The 25619-nt window shown below is 46.6% G+C and overlaps 1 protein-coding gene across 1 annotated transcript in view; it reads right to left on the minus strand.

Moving 5' to 3' along the window:
• Positions 1-16544: 16544 nt before the first annotated feature.
• The window catches only part of ATP1A1 (ATPase Na+/K+ transporting subunit alpha 1), a 32691-nt gene continuing 23616 nt past the window's right edge, over positions 16545-25619 (minus strand). The window contains exons 15-23 of the mRNA XM_050957204.1: positions 23691-23841; positions 22778-22946; positions 21667-21821; positions 21162-21285; positions 19967-20112; positions 19700-19830; positions 19137-19238; positions 17839-17930; positions 16545-16867 (exon numbers count right to left, since the gene is read on the minus strand). Coding sequence (XP_050813161.1) covers positions 16839-16867; positions 17839-17930; positions 19137-19238; positions 19700-19830; positions 19967-20112; positions 21162-21285; positions 21667-21821; positions 22778-22946; positions 23691-23841 — 1099 coding nt within the window. The 3' untranslated portion in view covers positions 16545-16838. The remainder of the gene's footprint in view (positions 16868-17838; positions 17931-19136; positions 19239-19699; positions 19831-19966; positions 20113-21161; positions 21286-21666; positions 21822-22777; positions 22947-23690; positions 23842-25619) is intronic.

Here is a 25619-nt window from a genome sequence, read left to right on the forward strand (position 1 = left end):
AAATCATTTGCCACAGAGAGATCTGATAAGGGCTGAACTGCCACAGACTGGAGCAAAATGCCGAGAACGCTCTGGGCCGTGCACCCCTTTCACCAGACAGCAGGTGCTCAGCCGGGGAAGTCAGTAACAGAACAGTCGGCTGCCTTCCCCTCTGTCTAACTCTCCTCCCATCAGTCTCTTCTCTATTGACCTCCCGTGTCAGCAAAGACTTCTCTCTGAGAGCCCAGCTGAACGAGAGCTGCCATGTGTAGCCTGGATGATGACAGGGCATTTGGCTCACATGGCATTGCTGGCACTAAGGTGATCGCGTCCCCCAAATAGCAGCAGGGCAAGGCCATTTATGGCAAGGACAAAGCCCACGGCTGCTCTCAGGCGTTCTATGGGGTGAGTCACACCTCTGATTGCACTGTCACTGTTCCCCAAAAGGCAGGCTAGTGGCAAAGTCATAGATTCATAGTTATAGGCCGGAAAGGATCATTAGCTCATCTAGTCTGACCTCCTGTATGTCACAGGCCATTACATTTCACCCAGTTACCCATGTATTGACCTCAATAACTTGTGCTTGGCTAAAGCAGGTACAAGATGGGCAAGGAGAGCGAAGGCTTGAGCCCAGGGAGAAGGGGTCAGACTGGGGTTCTTTGTGGAGCGTGGGGGCAGGTTGCAAGAAGGATTGAGAAAGGTTCATGAGGGCAGGGTTTACAATGAGCTCCAGTGCATGGAGGAGAAATGTTAGAGGGGCACAGACTGAGTTTACTCCTCTTGAGGTGCAGCATGAAGTCCACAGCAGGTCACATCAGTCAACGTACAGGACAGCAAACATGTTCCAGGAGAATTGTTAAAAAAGCAAAACCACACCCAGTGTACCAGGCAGGGAACATTAGTTCAGTTTATGAGTCTTTTCTGTACAGCCTGGCAATGGTTTACGCTGTGAATATCATTTGCCATGGAGAGATCTGATAAGGGCTGAACTGCCACAGACTGGAGCAAAATGCCAAGAACTCTCTGTGCCGTGCACCCCTTTCACCAGACAGCAGGCGCTCAGCCGGGGAAGTCAGTAACAGAACAGTCGGCTGCCTTCCCCTCTGTGTAACCCTCCTCCCATTAGTCGCTTCTCTATTGACCTCTCGGGTCTGCAAAGACTTCTCTCTGAGAGCCCAGCTGAACGCGAGCTGCCATGCGCAGCCTGGATGATGACAGGGCATTTGGAGCAGCAGGGCAAAGCCATTTATGGCAAGGACAAAGCCTATGGCTGCTCTCAAGGTTTCATGGGGTGAGTCACAGCAGAGGGCTCGGAAGCCAGTGGAAGGCCATAGCAGAAGTGATACCAACCTTCCCAAAGAGTTATAGCGGAGGAGCCAAAAGTGAAAAATGCAGGAACCCTGCAGCTGCTGGAGGCAGCCGGAAGTGGCTAGCTAAAAGTTGTCAGGGAGTGGGGGGGCGCGATCTACAGTTAGTCGTGCCTGTGTCCCAGAGGAAAACTGCGTTGTGGCTCTTTCCACAGGTAGTACCAGGGTGAGTGAGCCTGGCAGGTGGAAATAAAGAATTCATGTAAAGCTCTGATCTAATCCAGCCAGCCACGCTGTTTGGCCCTCGGCAGCACTTTGCACATGAAAGGTGCTGCAGCCAGGGTAAAGCCTTCAGGCAAGCGACTAGTCCTGGCTCAAGCTCTTTCCACTGCGATCCTTGTCAGTTTCCTTCTTCATCTGGCTGCTTGTACAGGTGGGCTCTGCTTTAACTCTGCAGGCTGGCCAGTGTCCAAGGGGCCTGTGGATGCTTGGGAAGTATTAGAAGGATTCAGCTGGGGCGGCTCCAGGCACCAGTGCAGAAAGCGCATGCCTGGGGCGGCAAGCCGCAGGGGGCAGCCTGCCGGTTGCTGTGAGGGTGGCAGTCAGGCTGCCTTCAGTGGCACGCCTGCGGGAGGCCTGCCTGTCCCCCGGCTTCGGTGGCAATTCGGCAGCGGGTATGACAAACACACGGGACCGGCAGATCACCCGCAGAACCGCTGCTGAATCCACGGGACCAGCGGCCCTCCCACAGAACCGCTGCCCAAGGCTGCCTGACTGCTGTGCTTGGGGCGGCAAAAAACGTAGAGCAGCCCCTTGCTTCAGCAATACATGGTGAGCACAAAAGTTCCATGGGAACCACTGAGCCTGGGTAGATCACTGCAGTGGAGCACCGCGAGGTTTATAGGTGGAGCGACTGGATTGCAAGGAGGCCAAATGGCTTGGCTCACATGAGACTCTAATGCAGGGTGTAGCCCCCTAATTAAATCAGAGCCTGTCGTAGTAGGGACCACAACAAGCACCTTCATTGAGTGCTCTCTGCCCAAGCATGCCGTGAAAGGGGCAAGGGACTAAGAGCCCCCTCTCCTCCTTCAAGCACTCCTGTCCTGTCTCCCCCTTAGCCTCAGGAGCCCAGCCTCTCCCCCCTCCTGAGCTGTCGTGTTGGGGCTTTGCCTCATTTAGACAGTGGGCACTTTGCGGTGCTCAAGGGAGCATCTCTTTGACTAGTGTAAGCAAAAAGTCCTGGCTCTGAGATCTGCTAACAGTCCTGACCTACAACATGCAGGGTTGTGAGAATGGATACGTAGATGGTAGGGGGAAGCCCAGGGGACTTAACTCCATCAGAACACAGACAATGCACATGAGTCGTCGTGTCTGTGGACATGGTATAAGGGTCTGGCTGTGCTGAACAAGTAGGAATGAATTATAGAGCTGGCCCAGAAGCAGGAATGGTGGAAGCTCTTTAAAAGTGGAGGGACCATTGGTGCCTGAACCATGGCCCTGCCCCTGAGCCATCACACCCCCGAGGCCCTGTGCTGCCCTCTGAGTTCCCGCCTCCATGCTGCCCTGGCTCCTTGAGCCCCCGCCCTCAAACTGCCCCTTCCCCTGAGGCCCTGCCCCTGTGCTGCCCCTTCCACCAAGACCCTGCCCCCACCCCTTCCTCCTCCATCGCTCTCCCTTACAGCCAGTAAAAAGGGATGTGGCCATGGCCCCCTGCCCCCATCCCCCGTTCCAGCACCCCTGCCCAGAAGAGCAGTGCAGATTTACGAACGTTCAAACCCAGATCCAGTCCTTGCTGCCCAGGCCCAGTCCTAAGGGACTAGCCAGGGCACGGACTCCTCATACTCACTCCCTCGTCACACTGTCACTGTAAAAGGGAAGCTAGGGGTACGTCTACACTGCAGGCCCTACATTGGCACGGCTGCAACACTTCAGCTATGCCACTGTAGCACAGACACTTGCTACAGCGAGGGAAGGGGTTTTTCTGTAGCCATAGTAAATCCACCCCCTTGAGAGGAGGAGTAGAATTCTTCCATCGACCGAGTTGAATCTACAGCGGAGGTCAGGTCAACCTCAGTTTCACAGCCCTGAGCAACGTGGCTAGGTCGACTTAAGTTTTAGGTGTAGCCCAGGCCTAGGTTTGGTGTCAACAATCTGCCCTTCTCCTGACTGCTTTGGAAGGGGCTGCTTTCCCCTGCCAATTGCCTCGCTCTCACAAAAACCATCAGCGCTAAATGGGCTCAAAAGATTAGAAGAAAGAGTTTTTAATCCCTTAATGCAACCACCAGGTGCCTCCTCCCCAGGAAAGTGGGGGGTGGGCACGGAAGGATTAATTGTTCAGCTCACTACAGCAAAGAACGTGGGTTGGGACCAATGGGCAATGCAAAGTGGGAGGGTCCACGGGATGTGATTGGGGAGGGCACGCCTGCCAATTGTTTGGACCCCTTAGATCTGCTATCCATCCTCAAATGGGCTGTGTTCTCTCCAGGACCTATTTCTTCTGGTTTTCTGCTCAGATCCCACTGCTGATGGGAGGTGTGGGACAATGATTTGGGCTTGCTCTGACCCCTTGTGGGAATACATTTGAGAGCCTTCTGAGGATGGGGTGTTCCCATACAGATTAGATCTGTAAGTACAGAGGAAGGATGGTCCAGTGGCTAAGGCACTAGCCTGGGTCATAGGAAGCCTGGGTTTAATTCCATGCTCTGCCACGTCCCTTGGGCCCAGATCCAAAAAGGTATTTAGGCACCTAAGTTCTAATGGAAGTCTTAGTTTCTCTGTACCAATGTTCCACATCTGGAGCGTGGGGGTAATAGCACAGCAACAGGGATGTTGTGAGGGTAAATACATTAATGACTGGGAGGTGCTCCTGGTACGATGGTGATGGGGTCCATATAAATAACTAACGAATCCAGGTATATCTGCAGCCATCTACTAAAGAGACCAGCTCCAGGAGTGAGAGGGGAGTTCTGTGGTATATTGAGGACTGTGCTGGGATTACACGTTATCACCTTAGGAGGGGGGTGGTGTTTCTTGGTCCTGCTAGGAGGTTCTGTAGCAAAGAGTGCAATCAGAATCAGCCTGGACAGAGCTAGCTTAAAGCAAGGTGGGGTGAATTTTGCCTTAGGGGGCAGCCTGCTTTGTCTCTCTGTTTTCTTGTGTGTTCGCATTCTGAATTCTAAGACCGAATAGTCTTGCACCCTTCCATTGAAAGTATTTATTTATGTAATTTCTCTGTATGTGTGCCATGAATATAACAAGTTCAGGCTCCTTGGCTTCTCTACTGAGATCGATTACAAGGAGCCCAATGAGAATAACAGAAATTAGAGTTGGAAATAGCCTGTTAAGTTGCATCCAATCTGCCCCTCTGCTATAGCAGGTCTGTCCCCCGCCCCCCCCCCAGTGAAGTTCCTAATGTGTAGTTATACTTGTGCTTTTGTGATGTGGGCACCTGTCTGCAAGAAAAATGGACTGAGGAGGACTAAGTGTTCATTACATGTCAGCCATTGCAAGCAGCTCCTAGAAAGGAATGAAGATCTTATCCTGGGAAGGATGAATTTATGGCTAAGGCACAGATCTAGGAGTTGGGAGATTTCAACCCTCTTCCCTGAGCCGTCAATGGCTCAGGAATTTGAGCGCCCTTCCTCAGTTTCCTTATCGATGAGATGAGAATAATTATACTAGTCTACATCAGGGAGTAGGCTCAGTAGGATGTCAGTGGGAGTTAGGTGTAGGCAGTAGCAGTGTTAGCAGACCCAAGGATGGAGAAATATTTTGTTAACTGTTTGTAATGAAATCCTTGGAGGGAAGGTGGTAGGTCAGGCAAATTATTACAATTCAGTCACTTCCTGCCTGGGCCAGGTTTGAGCTGGATGGGACAGGCTGTGAAGTCCATCCCCAGTGCCCTAGGTCCTCAAGCCCCTTGCATGTTATTTGAATCACATCCTAAAATCCAGAGCTCATCCTGATAGCAACAAGCAGATAAAGACCAAACAGTCTTGTTGCATATCATTGCTCCACATTTTCAGAAGATCATGCTAATTCCATCTTGTTCTACTGGAGTGCAGCAGCAGCTGCAGGTCACCTAATCCTGCCCTGGCTAGCTAGACTTATTTAGCCTTCCAACTACCTCTCTTATTTTGGCAAATGGATTCCCTCATTTTAAACCGATTTTTCCAGGGATTGGAATATCTCATTGCAGAAGTTTCAAGCCCAACGCTTGCTTTGATTCTCTTCAACTCCAAGGGAAAACTTTTGTTTTTCTGAATTTCTGTGAGGGCGAAACAAAATAAAATCTGTGCTGGAAAAGAGAGGAGGCTATCCAGTATGAACACACAAACGTATGCACTCAACCTCAGATCTTCAAGTGTTCAGCCACCTAACTCCCACTGATTTCAATGAGCAGTAGGTGCCTTCATACTCCTGAGGGCCAGGGCCTCTCAAACTGCAGTGAAAAGGATAGAAAGAAAGAAAGAAAGACTAGGGGATCAAGTAGGTACTTAAATAAATGCAAAGTAGGAGAAAATTAATGATGACTGAAAACTGGCTGAAATATTGATCTCAATTTTTAAAACCCTGTCTTTAAGAAAAAAAATTAAGGACAAGCTATTTGGACAATTAGGAAGTAATTCAGCGGAAAAGACAGATGAAGGAATATTTGGAAAACAGAAATAAATTTTGAGACCCTGTAGCACCGGGCTGGGTCTGTACTCACTTGAAGACAAGAGCACCTCTATGAATCAGTAACGTTTCTGAACTTTCTCTTTGGCTGTCTCCTCTCTAAGCCCAGCCCCATTTGGTCGTGAAAGCTGACATGACTGTCATAATCCTTGATGATATGATGGCTAAGTTAAATAGCCCTAAATAGAAAACAAACTTTGCACAGTGTATTGGAACTAATTTGTATAAGACCAGATCCAAAGTCCACGCAAGTTTTTCCATGGACTTCAGTTTGCTTTGGGACCAGTTCATATTTATGATACAGGATAAAGAATAATTTTTACATTAGAAAAGTGTATTTTCTTCACTTTGCCCACCTTCCAGTTCCCCCTTAATAACACAGCTCCCCTTGGCTGGTTGAGTCTAGGAATCTTCCTATTCCGTCCAAGTAATGACATTTTCCATCACTTGCTGTTGACGTTGTCAAGAGGACCCCTGGTGTTTTTCAGTTTTTTTTTTAAACCGGCTCAATGGATCAGGTTTGAAATATGTTGCCTCACAGGAAGCCCGGGTTGTGAACCCCAGCAAAGGTCTACCCAACCTTTCATCCTTCTGTCATAAACAGAGGGTTAAGGGTTAATGTCTCTTTTACCTGTAGAGGGTTAAGAAGCTCAGTAAATCTGGCTGACACCTGACCAGAGGACCAATAGGGGGACAAGATACTTTCAAATCTTGGTGGAGGGAAGTCTTTGTTTGTGCTTTTTGTTTTGTTCCTTGTTCGCTCTTGGGACTAAGAGGGACCAGACGTACACCCAAGCTCTCCAAATCTTTCTGAGGGCTTGGCTACACTGGAGAGTTGCAGCGCTAGTGGTGGGTTTACAGCGCTGCAACTTACTCACCGTCCACACTTGCAAGGCACATACAGCGCTGCATCTCCCTGGCTGCAGCGCTGGCTGTACTCCTGCTCTGCCTGGGGTATAAGGATTGCAGTGCTGATGATGCAGCGCTGCTCCGCAAGTGTGGCCACCAAAAGCGCTGTAATTGGCCTCCGAGGTATTCGGAGGTATCCCAGAATGCCTGTTCAGCCACTCTGCTGTTTTGTTGTGAACTCCGGTTCCCGGAGCTGCTTATCTAAAAAAACAAACACAGCTCGTTTGCTCGAGCAGAGGCAGGCAGGGGGATTCCTTTGGAATGTTCACAGTTTGCTTGAGGAGAGAAGCAACACGGCGAGGGGGAGGGAGGAGTCCGTTTTGGAGCAGCTGCTTATCTGATCTGAAGGCTATTTGCATTTAGTGAATAAGAGAGGGGTGGGGGAAGGGGTTGAAACTTTGAAAATGATTGAAGGTTGGTGCTGTGTATCTTCCAGTCCTTAGAACTTGCAAGGCAGGGAGCTGACACAATGTCAGCTCCAAAAATCCACTCTCTCTGTCTCCCCCACGCTCCCTGTCACACTCCACCCCACCCCCCTCTTTTGAAAAGCACGTTGCAGCCACTTGAACGCTGGGATAGCTGCCCATAATGCACCACTCCCAACAGCACTGCAAATGCTGCAAATGCTGCCACACTGCAGAGCTGGTAGCTGTCAGTGTGGCCACACTGCAGCACTTTCCCTACACAGTTGTACGAAGACAGCTGTAACTCCCAGCGCTGTACAGCTGTAAGTGTAGCCATACCCTGAATCAGTCTTTCATGTTTCAAAATTGTAAGTAATAGCCAGGCAAGGCGAATTAGTCTTATTTTGGTTTTCTCACTTGTAAATGTTTCTTTTTGCTGGAAGGATTTTTACCTCTGTTTGCTGTAACTCTGAACCTGAGGCTAGAGGGGGTTTCCTCTGGTCTATATGAATCTGAGTACCCTGTAAAGCATTTTCCATCCTGATTTTACAGAGATAATTTTTACTTTTTTTCTTTCTTTAATTAAAAGCTTTCTTTTTAAGAATCTGATGGATTTTCCTTGTTTTAGGATCCAAGGGGATTGGGTCTGAACTCACCAGGGATTGGTGGGGGGAAAGGAGGGGAGATGGTTGATTCCTCCTTGTTTTAAGATCCAAGGGGTTTGGGTCTGGGTTCCCCAGGGAAGGTTTTGGGGGAACAGAAAGTGCGCCAGACACTGAATTTCTGGCTGGTGGCAGCGTTACCAGATCTAAGCTAGTAATTAAGCTTAGAAGTGTTCATGCAGGTCCCCACTTTTTGTACCCTAAAGTTCAAAGTGGGGAAAAAACCTTGACACCTTCCAAGGCAGATGGGGTGGAGTTCCATGCAGTGCACGACGTATGGGTCTCTGGGAGACAATGTAAAAATCCAGGGTCCTGTGCAGATGCAAAATGAAAGGTTTGTCTGTGTCCTGGCCAAATCTCCCCTCCAACTTGTGTACCGGTTCCTTGCCTGATTGCTGCGGACACTCTAAAGGGTGTGTGTGTGTGTGTGTGTGTGAGAGAGAGAGAGAGATGCTGGAAATATATGTTTTTTTAAAGTGAGAAATGAGGAATGCGATGAATATTATTACTAGGGATGGGCAAATTCATTTTTAACCTCATTTCCAACTCTTTTGAGGGTCACAGGTTCAGAAACTCACTCAAACTCTGATGCAATTGGGTTTGAGAACTTGGGGGGGTGGAGAGCAGGAGAGAGTGAGAAACAGAGCACGCTACTGTGAGAAAAGAAGTAGAGATGGGGAGGGAATATATGGTGATGTTCTTCCTAGCTTTGGGGGTAAGGGGTTGATCTCTGATATAGACCACAAGTTTCCCCTTACTCCTCAGCTAAGGAAACATCTTCTCAAATTGACTAACCCTCATAAAAGGAAGTGGGGGCCAAGGATTGTGGGGGAGGGGCAGATGGGGAGATGATGAATTTAAACTAGTGTGGACGTAATCGGAGGTCACAGCCTAAGTCCACCCTTCCCAGGAGGTTACAGAGAAAGAATAAATAATCTCTAGTTGCTACTTTTATTCTGCAGATTTGTGAGGTACCTTTGGTGTATTGTTTGGCATTGGTTCTGCAACCCTCCAAAGCCAGAGTGTGTTTGGCTCTACAGTTTTGGTTTGGCCCATTATACAGACCAGAAAAGCTGTGCTGAAAATGCTGGTTTGTGTTGCCACATAACATGGTTAATATTCATTAGTAGCCATGGCAGCTATCAGTGTTTCACCCCTAATGAGTGGCCTAGACGGGTGTAACACCCTGGGAGGGCTCACAGGCAACAGGGATTGAACCGAGGGCCTCTAGATCGAGACGCTCCCTCTCTGTTAACCAAGGCTGCAACAGACTCATTAACCACTATATGTGGCCCAGCCACTTCTAGAGGGGGACAGACCACCACACTGAATGGGCACATTGTTCCTGCTACAGTTTGGCCAGTCCTTCTCCGGGTCTCTGTGCAGTACAGCAAGTCCAGAGTACATTGTCCATGGGCTGCTTGTGACTCTTTGGACCACTCTATCTCCTGCTGAGGTGCTATGGAGGTGCTGCCAAGATAGCTCAGAGGGCGCTCATACAAGCTTAGGCAGTGTGGTAGGAGTGGATGCTCAGACTTGGTTGACACCTGGTTGTATTGGGGCGGGGGCCAAACTACAATGTAGACACAGCTCATCCGTGTTTTCTGGCGAGTGCGTCACAACTTGGGTACAAAACACAGCTGTGTTTTTAGTGTGGATGGGCCTTAGCATCTGTACTGGGCTGTATTAGTGTGCCTCAAACTTCCCAGGGTGCATGTAGCAAGCAGGTTGCATCAAATCTGTCACTCAGCTAATCACCTCATTTTGCTGAGTGAATGTTTGTTTACACATTTCCACCTGATCGGTAGTAATCCTCTTCCTGATTTAGCTAATCGTCTGTTTCAGAAACCTAGCAGAGTGGAGGGGCTTTTTTGTTTGTTTGGGGGTTTTTTTTTAGGTAGCAGAGCCAGTCAAGGAAATAATGTAGCGCAAAAGAAAAGCAGTTGTAGATCGTGTCGAAAAATGTTTTATCCCTTGAGGAATTATGCATTGGCAACAGATCTCTGGGCCTGATTACTTTCTTTCTTCTCTTTAATTTGGGTGAATATGGGGCTCATAAAAGTGAAACATTAAAAGCCCTGGTTGGAGCCAGGCGCAGGGCAAGTAGGCACTGGCCAAGCTTCCCATATATACAATTCTATCAAATCTCTTAAATCCTGACTTGCAACATCTCTGCTACTCCAGTCCTGCCCCAGCTCTGCTAGTAGACCTCACCCCTGCCCTGCTCCCCCTCTTGCTATTCCAAGTCTAGGTCCCCCTACAGTACAGAGGAGGAATGCAGTATGTGTAGCTATGCCACTGTTAGGTATCTTGTGGACCAACGGACACTACTGCTTTCAAATTCTCCAGCTCCGGGCACATGGAGCATGCATACAACCCTCAGTGGAATACACCAGGACCATCACTCAAAGAAGAAGCTAGGAAGACCGGTGGAACCAGCGCGGCATCAACCCTTCTGCCTTCCCCGCCTCACTGAAGAGAAGCTGTTATCAACTCCACTGGTCCAGCTAGACCTCAGCTAAAGACCCTTTTCCCAGGGGTTGCAACCAACAAGGGAAACCACTCTCTGTGAAATGCCTGGGATGGCTGTTGTGTGTGGCCCCAAGGAGTTGTACAGGTGTTCCAAACTCAAGGCTTTCTAGGCAAAGATTTGGTGCAACACCTTTTCACCCAGTAGAGATGGACGAGGGTTGTTTTAACTGGATCTAACATTTTTGTAATGACAAGGAGGGCTTGGTGATAAAGCATTTAAAAATATTTTCTAATAAAGCTCTCACTTCTTTTAAATGAACTCCCTCTTTTGGGAACAGTAAGTTCCTGGCATGTCCTGGCACTTTTCCAGTCCCTCAGCTTGAAACAAAAAAAAAACCTTTCTGAGTGTGGGTAAATTGGATAAAAGGGGACTGAACAAAAACACATTGGTCTTTTTGAGCTACTTGTCTGCAGCGTTATCAGGGGGAGCAGTGGGAGCGCTCGAGAAACAAACCTTGTGGGTTAGCAACTCCTATGTGATTGGCAGCCAGCTGCTCAAGGTCTAGCCTAATTAATTGCTACAGATACAACCTTGCTGCCATTCCTACAAAACTGCGCGCCAGCAAAGCCCAATGCCGTGTCTGCTTTTCTCACAGGACACTGTTCAGTCCCGTACTTCCTATGAGACAGCTATTGCCAATAAAGCATCTTGTTTTTAAAGGTTTGAAGATTACAATGGGTCTATTCATCTATTAGGACAAAGCCTAGGGATTCATGAGGTTCCAGTCTGTACAAAGGAAGCAGCACACTCACACACAAACACCCCTGAGGCACCCTTTGTCACTGAAATAATCTTTTGTAACATGCAAAAGGGAATCCAAGAAACCAAGCCCAAAAATGAGTCCATGGAACAGGACAGTTGCCAAACACAAGGCCAGCGGAGTCAAGCACCCTGCAGCAGCAACCTTTACATTTGCTCTTTATGCAGGATGCAGCATGGCCAAGCTGAAAAGCCTGAAGGCCACATGATCAGGCCTGTACATTTAATGGACACATGGGCCAAATTTCTGAGCCCTCAGTTCCGGTGCTTAGGGCACTCACCAGGGAGGTGGGAGATGCAGCCTTTAGTCTGGGCTCTCTCTCTTTCTGGGTGTGACTAGAAATTCCATCCTGGACCTGATAAAGTTTTGTCAAAACTGATGCATTCACTAAACAAGTTTTGATGACTTGGCTTTTTTTTTATTTAAATCATTGAGTCAGAAAATTCCCACCAGCTCTACCACAGAGCTGGAAAGGCAGCTGTGTGGGGTAGCAGGCAGGGAAGAGACAATGGGGACTGTATGTAAGGAAGCTGAAGGAACCGTTTTTAATTCCTAACTCGTAATACTTTAGCTTTGGATTTGGGCAGCTGTTAGTGCCATTGTTTATCCCTGTCTCGGTGGTCCATGGCTCCTTCAGGCCCTTAGACGAAGCTCAGCTGGCTCTCTTTGCTTGTGTGACTAGATCTTTCAGTGTCCTTCCATATTGTTGAGCATGAAGTGACACGACTGTCAGACCTGGCAGGAGTGGTGAGACTCACTTTAAAGTGGGGACCTGCTTGGCTTTTGGAGGCATTTCAGAGTGGTGTTGGGTGACTTTCTCCGCCCCAAGGTCTCCGGTGTGGAGGTCTACATGGCTCAGGTTCAGGCCTTGTCTTAATCAATATTTATGTGAAGCTGCTGGGGGAGATTGAGACACATTCTGGACTAGTGTCTGATTCAGCGCTACACTGTGTTGTCGCAGGACCAAGAGGATGATGTTTCCTTTGAGGCCCACTGTCTGCCAGGGGTAGGGATCTGGATGGAAACCAGTTAGGCTGAATGGGGGTAAGAAAGACTAAAGTGATGATGAGTAGAAAGCATATCCCTATGACTGCAGTGCACGGGGAGGGGTGATTTCAGCATAGTTAGACCTGCACATGCTAGCTTTAATCCTGGTAGCACAGCTTTAAAGAGCAGCAAAAACACAGCAGTGTAAGCTGGCAGCATGAGTATGTAATGCCTGCACTATTGCATATTCTCCACTGTTAGTGCACTAGTTAGCTTACAGCTAGTGCAGGTATGTCTACACAAGCTCCAGCACAATGCCAATTGCAGTGTGGCCAGACCCTAAGAGGAACGGGCAGAGCATATAACCATTCCTCAGAATGAGAACTCTTTATCAAAGTGGTGCTCAATCTGAGTGGATTTTACTGGGCTCTTCTGTGTGTGGCTTCTCAGAGAACTCATCATCAGTGTGACTGACCCGCCAGAAGCTCCCTAGATGTTGGGAATCTGCCAGCACCTGAACTGTGGCCCTGTCCCATCCCCGCAAGGCCCCACCCCCACTTTCTCCTCTCCCCCCCTCCTGATGTCACTCACCCTTAAGGCAGGTAAAGAGTGTGACAGCAAAGCCCTCCCACTTTTAAAAGTGATGGGGCCCCGGCCCCCGGCTGCCCCTGTAGAATGACAATATCCTGAACAAACCCTAGGGAATTAAGATAAAGTTTATGGAATTAACTGAAGCCTTTTTGAATTAGAGTTAATACTGTTCAGTTACATTGTATTAAAAATGCCATTATGTATGTGGTGGTGTGACAATCTATGTACCTTCTCCAGCAGTGGGGCGGAGGGGAATGTTAATGACCTTCCTCCATCATCAGCCTTTGAAGCCCTCTGAACTAGTATACACCTAGCTCTCCAACCGGGATTCTCCAGAGACCAACAGCCATAGAAAAGTGTTTTTGATCATAAAACACCTGAGTTTAGGTTACTCAGGGCCTTTTTCCTGATCCAGCAAACAGACAAGACACCCTGGTCCACAGAGGGCCCCAATCCGGGGGGGATTATTGGAAGGACTTGGTCTACTGAGGTCTCACAGACTGGGTGCTTGTTCTGGGCAGAAGCTATGGTGGACTTGTGACCACTCAGAAAACCCTAGGGTAGTATGATCTCTGGTAAACTTATTAGCACTCATGCAGGGTCTTTTTTTAATAGACTTTTCTCCATAATGCTTACCACCTTAAGACTAAAGCAGACTTACATAGGAAGTGCTGTATTGTAAATCACTGTGGTATCCGTCTCTAAAGAGAAAGCCAGCAGGCCTGTTTAGGCAGAAGGGCTGCTGGAAATACACCAGGAAGGCAGGGAACCGTGCAGATCAGAAATACTGTGGTCAGAAGGGAAAGACGTGCATCTTCACCCAGAAATGTAATAGGTGGGGAGCTGGAGGTGGATGGTGGTGCCCTTGGTGAACTGCTGAGGGGAAAATACAAGTGCAGTTGCCCTGAACTCTCGACAACCAGAAGCTCTTTTAATTCAGGTGGGGGAGACATCACACCCTTTCCTCACTGATGCAGTGCTCATCACTCTCCCATATTTTTGCAACCTTGTCTACAAAGTTGTCACTGCAATGTGCTCTGCCTGGAGTCAAGCTTCAAGTAGTTGGCTAGTGAGACTGTGACCACACAGGTGCTAGTACAACAATCCTTGGCACGTTGCACTGGCTGCCAGTTAATTTCCAGTGTAAACTCAAGACATGGGGTTACTAAGCACAAAGCTCTAAACAGCCTAAGCTGTAGTCAAATCAGATTCTTTGCCTGTTAGCCTGTGTTAGATAGAGAAAGACATGGTTCCATCCTGGCAGTGGAGCTTACTGGAGCTGGGTGATTGGGCCCTATATTGTGGATTTCAAAGCCTGAATGACAACAGAACAGACACAGAAACGTGTTTGGATTTCCCAGTTGAGTGAAGCTTGAGTTTTCTAAAGTTTAAGTTTTAATTAAAATGTTGACACTGGAAAGCAAGGACATATCTAAAATAACCTGCCCTCTGCCTTACCACTACTGCCAACATCACTCCTCACCTTTGTAAGATAGTGTTACTGAAGTAAAGATTTTGCTTACACACATTTTATTTCTGAATGAGCTTGAAGAATCCACACACTGAATATCCTAATGTAAACATACAAAGATGTACACAGATTGCAGGTGCTGTCCAGTCTTAGCACAGCACACCAGATTTACAGACATCCCCAGTGAGTATAATTTTTTTGCCATCACATTGTCTTGTACCTCATCTTGCGAGTCCTGTAATACAGCATTCTGGGCACAGAGCTGAGATCAGAGTTAAAGCTAAGTTTTAACAGTGCACTTCCGCACCTTCAGTCTTTCCAACACTGGGGGGAAAAGGGGTTTGTATGAGTTTTAAAAAAAAAGAAATCCACACACACCATACTTAAGTTTCAGTGCCATGTGCACTCAGCACTCACTCCATTTAAGGATTAGCATTAGAAGTTTAAGCATTGTTCAGACCGGAATTTTGAAGCATTTGCAAAGCCAGCCTGAGAAGTCCTTGATGCTACTCTTCCCTGGGGGGCTTGTCTCCTACTCTGCTTAGCTTCCCCTCCCCCGCATTCTTTAGCTAACCCCTGCCCTCTACAACTCCCAGCCCCATTTCCCCCAACCAAACCACCCACCACTCCCCCATACATGCCAACCCATGGCTGCTTTCACCAGTTCTCTCCAACTGAATCAAGTGCATTAAATATTGGTTATTTCTACTTCAGATTCAACTTCAGAATGGTTCTCTTTAAATATGGACTCTGTCTGGGGTGTAGCTAGCAGCTCAGTATTGTTTATAAATACCAGGAAATTTCAGTACAGGGGCCATTAAAAAGCTCATCAGGAAAAATCCTGGGATCCAAGATCCTGAAGTAGTTCCTTCCTGCCACAAAGGAAGGTGAAAACCCCGTTGTTTAGGTCATTTAAAGCTGATCTGGATGGGTATGATCTCCCCTCGTATGAGAGAGAAGGCTCTAGGAAGTTACCTTGGTAATATACTTTGCAATTCTCTGCCACCTTTCATTTGAAGGTTTGTCCCTTTTTAACGATGAGCAGCAGGCAGTGAAATGGTTACACAGCCAGTCATGCCTAGAACTCAGATCCCGCCTCTCCTCCCCCATGGGCAGTTTTCCTTCCAGTTCTTTGCGCACTGTACATAAGGCCATGTTGAACTTCTCAGTCATGAGCACTGAACTTCAGCAGACCCTCCCCGCCCATGAAGCATTTTTCTGGACTTATAAGGAGGCTCCTCTCAAGAGGCTGACTGAGTCTGGAAGCAGCAGCTGCAGTGACTGGGAAAGCCTGTTTGAATTTTAGCAAGGAAAGTGGAGAGCACATTGGGCAATTAGCAGAAACAAACCAGGAAGGAAGAAATCAGGAGGGAGAATTCCCCTTAGGGATTTTGTTTTGAGGTTGGGGGGAGGGCAGAAGAGAAGAAAGTAGCTGCCCCATAGGAACATTGCACATGCAGCTTTATCTCCATCACCGTTTCATACAAATTGCTTGGTGCTTGTCAAGCTTAAGGAACTAGATTACATTGTGATAGGGCTGCAATGCAGGTTCATGTGCATGAACTGCAGGTTTCCCCATTTCTCTTAATGCACCTACTCCATGTGCCATAAATCCACAGCTTCCACTCTTAAGTACCAAGGCTTGTGCATTGGCACATTACAGGAAGAGTCGTAGGGATGAATTCACTACCAAGGTCAGTCAGCATCAGCTGGTGAATCAAAACAAGATGCAGTAAAGAGGGTTTTAGAATTGTATAAAAATGCAGATAGACAATCTCTGCAGTCCTTCCACAGTTCCTTTCACAAGATGTGGTGGCTTGGCAGGGTGATGTCTCTGCTGTCACTAAGCTTGAACAGGAAGGAGACAAAAGGCTTCATTCATAGTCTCAGTGAGAAAAGGCAACCATGAAAGCTGCTCCAATTAGATTGGGAGAGGGGGAAAGGAGGAAGATGCAATGTGGCTTTTTGATCTAGGGGATGCCCAAAAGAGTTTTATGAACCACATAAGTTTGTAATTCAGCTTCCATTACAAACCTAATTGTTACAGAGCAGAATTTAAAATATGGTGGCAACAGGGGTGGGTGGCAACAAGTGCCAGCATAGAATTGATCCAGTAGAGAAGCTGAGTTGCCTGGATCACCGTGAAGCAGAATGTACCAGGAGTTAGTGTCTGCACCTCCATGGGTTTTGAATGCTCTTATCCATACATTGCTCTGATACAAGCACTATTTGATACAGCATATGTACAATATACACAAGAAGCATCCTGTTATTATCCATCTTTATTTGTAAAAATGGAAATATTAAAATCTTAACATCTCTCTTTTTAAAAAACAAAAAGGCACATAAAAACTACTCCTATCTTTCATCACCATAGACTGATGTGTCAAAGAAACTCCCTCCCCCCTTTCTCCGCCAGTCCACGTTTCTTCGGATTCACTTTGTTCTTCATTTCGTTCTTTTCAGGGCACAACTCTCCATTCAAATGCTGAAAGTACACATACACAGGGGAGGTGGAGGGCTGTGCTGTGCATGGAATGTGGTTTTGCAGTTGAATTTTAATAGTATGTTTCCTTTTCCACCCAACCTACAAAAAGAGAGAAAGAAAGAACAAACTAAGTCAATCTCATGAAGCCATTTATACACAGGGTGACCAGATGTCCCAATTTTTGGGTCTTTTTCTTATATAGGTTCCTATTACCCCACATCCCCGTCCCAATTTTTCATATTTGCTGTCTGGTCACCCTAGCTTAGCTTGTCCATTAAACATCTGAACTCTTAGGTGGAATAGCACAAATGAACATCAATGCAAGATTAAGTGACCTTGCTGTAATGGAAAGTCTTTCAAAATACCTGATGACTTGCAATTTATAAACTGCTCTGACTTCCCCAAGCTAGACAAACCTGAACCATTATTTTCTAGTACAGCGTGTAAATACTTCCTCCCCCATCTCTCTCTCTTCCCTGGAAGTATTTCCTAATCTGAACATATGAAGAACTCAGATGTTAGAGAGATTAAGGCCACAGTAGCAAATTTTCAGGGTAGTTCTCTCCCCACCACCCCACTGCAGATTACTGCCCTTCAGGCTGTTCAGCTAGAACAGGATTTTTGTTGGGGAAAAAGGAGGCAGTGGCAAGAGAGGGAACAAAATACTGATTCAGAACCTTGTTTGTTAGTGATGACACCAGAACAGTGATAAGGGACAAATTTAGATGAATTTTGCCCATTCCTATGGCACATTCACACACAGGAGGAACTGGGCTTCAAGACTAAAGTATCACTATTCAATTGGTATTGCCCCTAATTTGAGTTTAATCACATTTTATCATTACTACAATCTCATTTTAAAGAAATGAAATGACAGTGCAACTCCAAAATGTCAGCCCCTATACACAATGGGATATATGTGAAATGGCAATGGGGATTCCCTCTCCTCCTCCCTAGGATTGCAATGTTGTGCCCAGATGCCCAGAGAGTAAGAACACACTGCTCAACAGGGCTGGGATTTTTACTGCATATGTAAGAGTGCTCAGTTCACTGGAACCATATATTCTTACCTCCAGGGCTCCGTCTGATTATTAGTTTTCTGACTTCATCGTACAGGAAGATAAGGAGAGAGTATGGGAAGGCACAGAACCACCAGCTTGGTCTGTTTTGGGGAAAGAGACATGAGTAAGAATATAGACAGTACATTGCAGAAAGATTCATTAACTGGTATTTGGCAACAGATCTTTGCATTTATGCTACGAACTGTGCAGATCACTGAATGGAGGCAAGTCCAGACCTGCCAATACAGCAGCTTCTGCAAGGGGCTCTGCTGAACCAAGAATCACCAGGGCCAAGAATTACCACTGAGTTTTCCCACAGGAAACTAATCTGATTCCAGATAAAGATTCCAAGAAAAGGTGTGCCACTGCACCTTTGTCCCGTTTAGTACTAGCTCCTCCCAGGCCACCACTCTGATCTAGGAATATTTCCTTCCAAGCACAGGTAACCTTTGAACCTATAGCCTTCTGAATCCAAACTATCACAGCACAAGCCAATCACATGGGAGACTGTCATATCTAGAAGCTGCTGAAGTGATACTGGTGCCTCAGCACCACATTGGGGACACTGTACAGTTGGGAATGCCAGGTTTTGTAGATTTAAAAGTCCCAGTAATTTTCTCATTGAGACTACATGAGGTAGTTGTAAGTGGATGTTTAGTTTTGGAAAAATTCAACTTCATTCTGCTGCTAAATTCCCCATTCTGGTTTCAATCAGATACAGGATATATTTTCCACTTCCTGCCTTGAAGAGGAGTTGTTGTGCAATATTAAACAGATGCCACAACCCACTGCAGCAGAGGACTGCACTTCAGCAACTAGGGAAGGGGGGCCTACAGACTGACAAGTCACCTATATTACCTTTCATCTGAGGATCTCAAAGCATGGACTATTTTGGATAGAGGCGCTATTCCCCTTCCTGCACATGAATAAGCTCTACTAGTGTAACTGCAGGCACCCTAGGGAGTTGTGCTGCTTAACTACATGGGCATAGGTGAAGTGGTACAACTTGTGTTTAGACAAGCCCTGTGCTTTGAAGAGATTTCCTCATGGTCACCTGCCAAAGGGGGTGGGAAGAGAGAGAGACTGATTTCTGGTGGGCAGTGTAAGCTAAGCAGAGAGAGACTACCAGTGGGTGACTTAAGAGGTCATTCTCCAGTCTCAATCCAGTGCAGAGTTCCAAAGCTACATTTTATAAGCTACTCAGACTCTTGGAGAGTCAATTTATGCAATCACATCTTAACAATATGTTTGTTCTGTTGCAACTGTTGGGGAGTAACTGTGAGCTAAAGTATCAAGACATGACTTACTTCAGTGGATACATCCTTAAGGCGACATCCATGCCAGGACAATAAGAGAGGAAGGCAGCCAGGGCAGTCTCCTCAAAGAGACCAAATATTAAGATCTTGTTCCTAGGAAAGACAGAAAAGTTAGTGCTAAGGCATCTTTCTCACCAAACATGCAGATTTTCACTGGCGAATCTGATTCACTAGGATATTCTTTGAACAAAACAGTTATGGAATTATACCCTCTTTATTTCACCCTTATCTTCTCATGGCCTTCACAACGCAGTCAATATTTGAGAATGAGTTATCTTCAGATGCTCTTACAGCCAAGGATCAGAGAAAATCATTGTTCACCGAGTCACATCCTGTCTGATAACAGAACTGTGGATTGCTCAGGAGCTGTAGGCCTCTCTACTTGACCCATTAAAGCACTATGCCACTATTAATGCACCTAATTTAATTGTTTGGCGCTTCCTGAGATAGGCCCAGCATTATACTGAATAGACAGTGAGGACTATTGCCACTGCCTGCCAATTACAGCAGCAAATGGACTCCTCCTTAAAACCTCTCCATCCCACACCACTTACTTCATCCCCTGCTGGAAGACTGAATTCCTTCTGGTCTTACAGATGACCAAGTCTGCCCACTGCACCACCACAATGCTGACAAAGAAGGCTGTATGGCAAGTGAACTCCACAATTTTCCTCTGTTCGTAGGTCTGGAAATGAGGAGGACGAGTGTTAGTTCTTATACATTCACCTTCTCCATTCCATGTGCAGATCTACTTGTATCCCAATGCAGGATATGCAATTTAGTAATCTGGCTTGTAGTCCCCATGCTGTGCTCAAACTTACCCACTGTTGCCCATAGCTGTCCTCCACATCATTCACCCACCGGTCATCCCATTTCACTCTGATCCCTACCAAGGAGGAGGGCAAGAACCCATTCTCTGCTAGGATTACAAAGTACGTGAAGAAGCCTCCAAGGGCCTGGATCATACCTGATTGGATTAGAAAGTGACAGATAAACCTATGCAATCTGTGAAAGATGGTCATGACAGACAAGTGATTTGCTAGGCATGAGTTGTTTCTTACACAGAAGCCCCAAGCACATTAAGTCCCTCTGTTCTCATTTACCCAACCCCTAACTACAGGAAATTTACATTTCTGCAGCTATGAAATTCTGTTCCTTCCCCTGGCCCAAGGAAAAGTTCCCCAATTTTGTACAGTTACCCATGTCCCATACTTTACAGTAAAGGCCTGAAACTCTGGATCAAGGACACAGGATAAAAACACCCATTTTAAGCCTCATGCCATGTTCCCCACAACAGCTACATCAGAGGTTCTCAAACTGCGGGCCGTGATCTCTTCAGGGGGTTGCAAAGTTATTACATGGGGGGTCACGAGCTGTCACCTTCCACCCCAACCCCCTTTGCCTTCAGCATTTATAACGGTGTTAAATATATTAAACAAGTGTTTTTAATTTATAAGGGGGAGAGGGATCACACTCAGACTTGCTATGTGAAAGGGGTCACCAGTAAAAAAGTTTGAGAGCCACTGGGCTACATTAATGAAGCTTCAAGTTCTGCTGCAATTAACCACCCCGTGAACTGTGGCATATCTTTGTACTTCCTTTCATCAAGCCTCTAATGATGTGTGTACAGGAGTATACTGGAGAGAATCTTTTACTTCTAATTAAACTAACAATGGGATCTATGTTCTGCCAAACAAGTCTGAACCCAAAGAGAACTAGTTGGCCGCCAGTTACTTTGCAGTGCAGTGTAATTAAATAAAATTACTGTGAAAGTGATTCAGTGGATGAAGCAAGCTGCACCAGTCACCATTACAGGCAATTGCACAAAGTTCTCTTAAAAGCCTGAATTTCTGGCTTCCCAAATACAGTATGGCCTGTGTGGCCAAAAGCCTGTACCCTACAGAAACATGATAGCAGCTACTTCCCTAGACTGATTGTGCAATCTCCCTTGAGGCCAAGCCTACCCCCATCAGTGCAGAGCACAGTCCCAAAGGATGAAGCGAAGCAGCAGCTTACCAATCTGCCCGTAGGCCATACTGATCAGTCTCTCATTCACTAGCTTGTCCGTTTTGGGGTTTCTGGGCTGTCTCTTCATGATATCGCTCTCAGCTTGCTCATATGCCAAGGAAATAGCAGGAACCTTTGGGGTGGAGGACAAGAGTTGGCATACTAGGGAGCTTTGAAAACAATCTTTTCCATTTTGAAAAAGGAGTGGGCGGCTTCCCCTCTGTCCCATTATAGTGACTAAGAAACGTACAGGCCTGTTGCCAAATAATGACATTAGACTGAGGGCCTATATGCAGTACCTTGCCCTTATACTGGCCCTTAGAGAGGAGCAAAACACTCTAAGCCATCAAGCTTTGATTTTCAGGAGACAGGTAGACTAGGCTATGGAAAGACTATTCACTGACTAGCTTTGTTATAGGGCTAAGAAACAAGCTGGTTACATATTCTCTTGAATCTGAAGTTCTTTAGGGTTATTTCGAACCCATATGTGCTCCTGGTATTCTAAGGTACTTACCATGTCAGTACCCAAGTCAATGCAGAGAATAGTTACTGTTCCCAGGGGTAGGGGGATGTTAGCGATGATGAAGATTAGGAAAGGTGTGATCTCAGGGATGTTACTGGTCAAAGTGTAAGCAATGGACTTCTTCAGATTATCAAAGATCAGACGACCTAGGAAGGAACAAATACAGATTCTTTACTACCACTTGGCAGCCAGGCAGCTTACAAAAGGCTTTATTCCTAAAGCTAAACACATCAGTGCTTGAAAGCCTAAACACACTAGTTTCCCCTCTATGCAGAGCTATCACAAGTAGAACTGCAGTGCAGTGGAAGTTTGGGTATTCTATTCAAGTCATCATGAAGGCAGGATCACTATCTCAGGAAACCTGCTGGTGGTGAGCTTTCTCCATATTCAGTGGAACCATCTTATTTTCAAGTTCAGTGGGGGAGCTCAGACATAACTGTTCCTGTGAGTCCCCACTTCCAGCTGCCAATGCCCTCTCAAAACCTAACACCTTTCAGTCATTGCAAGCAGCTGTTGCCGGGGGGGGGGGGGGGGGGGGCATGGGGAGAGAGAAGCCCTATGGCTGGGCTGCCTTCCATTTCACTTCTGCTGAAGATGAGCAGCCAGATCAAAATCAGGATCCTTACTTCCACAGTTACCAACACATATGAGAGAACAGAAGGGGGATAATGCGTTAACTCAACTCCAACCCAGGCCCAGAAGTCTACACAGCAATAAAAATGTCCTGAGTCCCGCAAGCCCGAGCTAGCTGGCACAAGCCAGCCAGTTTTCTCTTTGCTGCATAGGCGTACCCTTAGTAACCCTAACTGTAGCTCGGAGAGCCCTACCTTACAATAGGCTTCAGGTCTAACCCTATCCTTGGAATCCCTTCACTTAGTAGCCAGGGGAGCCCTTAACCCAGATTAAGTTCAGATCCCAATGACTTTTTTGGGAGTAGAATTTCCTGCTTGGGTAGGTTTGGTAAGACTGTACTGTGAAAGTGAATTATAAACCCAAGTTAAGGGAAGTCTTTCAGAGATCTAGTTTATCCCACAGGGTATCGCCAAGTAAGCGGCTACACTTAGTGTGCTAATTGAAGTGAAACAGAGGCTTGGAAACTCACCTTCCTCGACACCAGTTACAATAGAGGCAAAGTTGTCATCCAGGAGAATCATGTCAGCTGCCTGTTTAGAGACGTCAGAGCCAGCAATACCCATGGCAACACCAATGTCTGCTTTCTTCAGAGCTGGGGAGTCATTCACACCATCACCAGTAACAGCTACAATGGCTCCCTATGCACAGAGAAAGGGAAAGAGAAGATTTCAATTCCTACAATAGGAACATGCAATCTTGTAACATTCCCTTGAGAGTGTCCCAGTCTTCCACGGGTATTACCGTTAACCCTTCCCCAACCCTGATCAGCTATTTTTCTGAACAGGACCCATAGCTGGAAATGGCTTTTTTAGTGCTATATTTGGGACCTGATCAAGGTCTTGTAGGTGATCAGTGAAGGATCTTTGAAAGACAGCCTGTGTCTTTGAAGTACAGAAACCTGGTACGCCTCTCCGAAGCCTGCAGTCAATCAGGAATTTCATATCCGGACTTGCTGCTGTCTCTGGAGAACACATTTGATCTTAGGGTGGGGTGGTGGTGGTAAAGCCTCTCCTCTCCAAAGTGTTTAGACCTTAAACCTAACTTCAGAACTACCTTTGCCCTTGCAGGTCACTTCAGGGCCATGCATCACTGCAGGCCTCATATTTGAAAATATATATCATACACCTTTCCTCATAGTGTCCATATTCACATATGAAGTCTATACTGAATATCTAGCTATAGCTCAGACCAGCATCATGAGATGCTTCTGCAGCCATTGCTGTTACTATAAAGAAAACCTTGAACAACTAGGCAGATATACCCCAGAGTGGTGAGGGATGTCTAGGCCATGCTGTTGCTCTTGAACATGCTGCATACTTGAGCTGGTAGTTTAAAGCAAATACTTTTACGGATGATCAAATAACTTAGCACTTTCTCCCTACCTGTCGCTGGCAACCTTCCACAATTATAAGCTTCTGCTGAGGAGATGTCCTGGCAAACACAATTTCTGTATGATGAGTCAGAATGTCATCTAGTTGTTCACTGGTCATGTCCTTCAGATCTGTGCCATGGACAACACAGGCCTTGGCATCCCTAGGATTTAACAAAAACACTCACACACTTTCCATTAACCCACAACTCTTATGCATACTACAAAAGGAAAGCCACAGCTTTTAATATACTTAAAAAAAGTACTGCCTTCGAGGAGGAGATTCCAAATTGCATGTTTGGGGTGTCATATCTTGTGTGACCAACTCTTACTGTAGGAGAGAGAAGACAGACTGTTCCTGTGTTCTACAGTCAGCGTTCCATCTAATTTTTCCCACCCGTGTGCAGAATGAATTTTGTTATGTGCACCAATATGGAGGTGATACATCTTCATATTGGTGCACTTATAACAAAATTAACGTGGTGGGGCTGGCGCTGAGGGAACTGGAGTGTAGGCAGGACAGAGGGTTGGGGTGCAGGGGTGTGAGGGCACCAGCTGGGGGTGCGGACTCTGGGGTGGGGCCGGGAATGAGGAGTTTGGGATGCAAGAGGGTGCTCCAGGGCTATGGCGGGGGGAGAACTCTCCTCCCACAGCAACACCTGGCTGGGGGTGGGGAGCAAGAGGCGCCTCTCCCTGCCACAGCAGCTCTGGGGCTAGGGCCACAGGAAAAGCACCCCTCTCCAGGCCACGCAGGGTAGGAGTGCTCTGGCCATGACAGAGTTGGGCTAGGTTGAGGCCAGGGGAGGGGCACTCCTACCCCAGAAGGTCCCTGGTGGGTTCCCTGAGCACCTGTGTGGCACTAAGGCGGCAGCTGCATAGCTTACAGGAAACCTAGGCTATTGTTACAAAATATTCTAACGAACACAGTTCATGTTATGTTTTAGTATTTTAGATTTTTCTTATCCATGTAGGGTGTATATTCATGCCAGACTACATTAGACAACCAGCTCTTATCTAGCTCAGCATCCCACTCATAACTGGCCAAATGAATAATACATGTAGCTAATGATGTTACATGGTACATAAAGGGAAAATTCCTTTCTGACCTCACTGCCAGCCACCAAGACCCCCAAACATGTGGTCCAGTTATCCTCCTTAGCCTGCATTACCACATAACAAGCATTATGAAGTTACCCTCTCAAAAATCTAACCACAATATTTCATCCTCCTCAGCAACTCATTCCACAGGCTGTCTACTCACAGTTCACAAGTGCTCTGTGGAGATTCTCCAAGCAAAACAAAGGCTTGGTCAGGCTAAACAATGCAGGCAGCCCAGTAATTCTATAAGCAGCCAGCTTATGAATAGGTGAATTTGCCTGATAAATAATTCAAATCTTGTGCTCTTAGGTAGCAAAGGTGCCATGTATTAACCAGTGAGGGGAAGTGAAGTCCTGAAGAGAACCTAAGTATTTGCCCATAGGACTGTTCTCATTTTGGAAAATCGATCTACCTTACTTTGGTGCTATGGTCCTTAAAATCAGTTTTGAATGCTATCCCCAGAGGTCGTCAGTTCCTCTGCCCACCCAAAAATTTCAGATTTGGAACTCTTGAGGGAACAGGATCATGTTTTGACTTCCAAGACTCATAACCACCTGGTTTGATTTTAAATTTAAAATATTTATCTTTGGAGTTGAATGAGAGGTTAAATTTTAAGAGAGAGTTCTATTTATGCTTCCTTACATTACAAGTAAGGAACCTTACACTCAGCATAACTATTTATCTTGTTTGAATTTTTGCAGGCCCCTCAGTTTAGATAGTTAAAACAGCCTAGTCATTTTCACTTTTTGAGTTCCTCCATGAAACTTTAATCAACATTTCAGTGTCTTGGGCCCTCAAAGGGGGCTTTTAGTCCAGTTTTGACATGTAACTTATTTATAATTAG

The sequence above is a fragment of the Gopherus flavomarginatus genome, chromosome 1 (genome assembly GCF_025201925.1).
Source record: "Gopherus flavomarginatus isolate rGopFla2 chromosome 1, rGopFla2.mat.asm, whole genome shotgun sequence".
Classification (NCBI taxonomy): domain Eukaryota; kingdom Metazoa; phylum Chordata; order Testudines; family Testudinidae; genus Gopherus; species Gopherus flavomarginatus.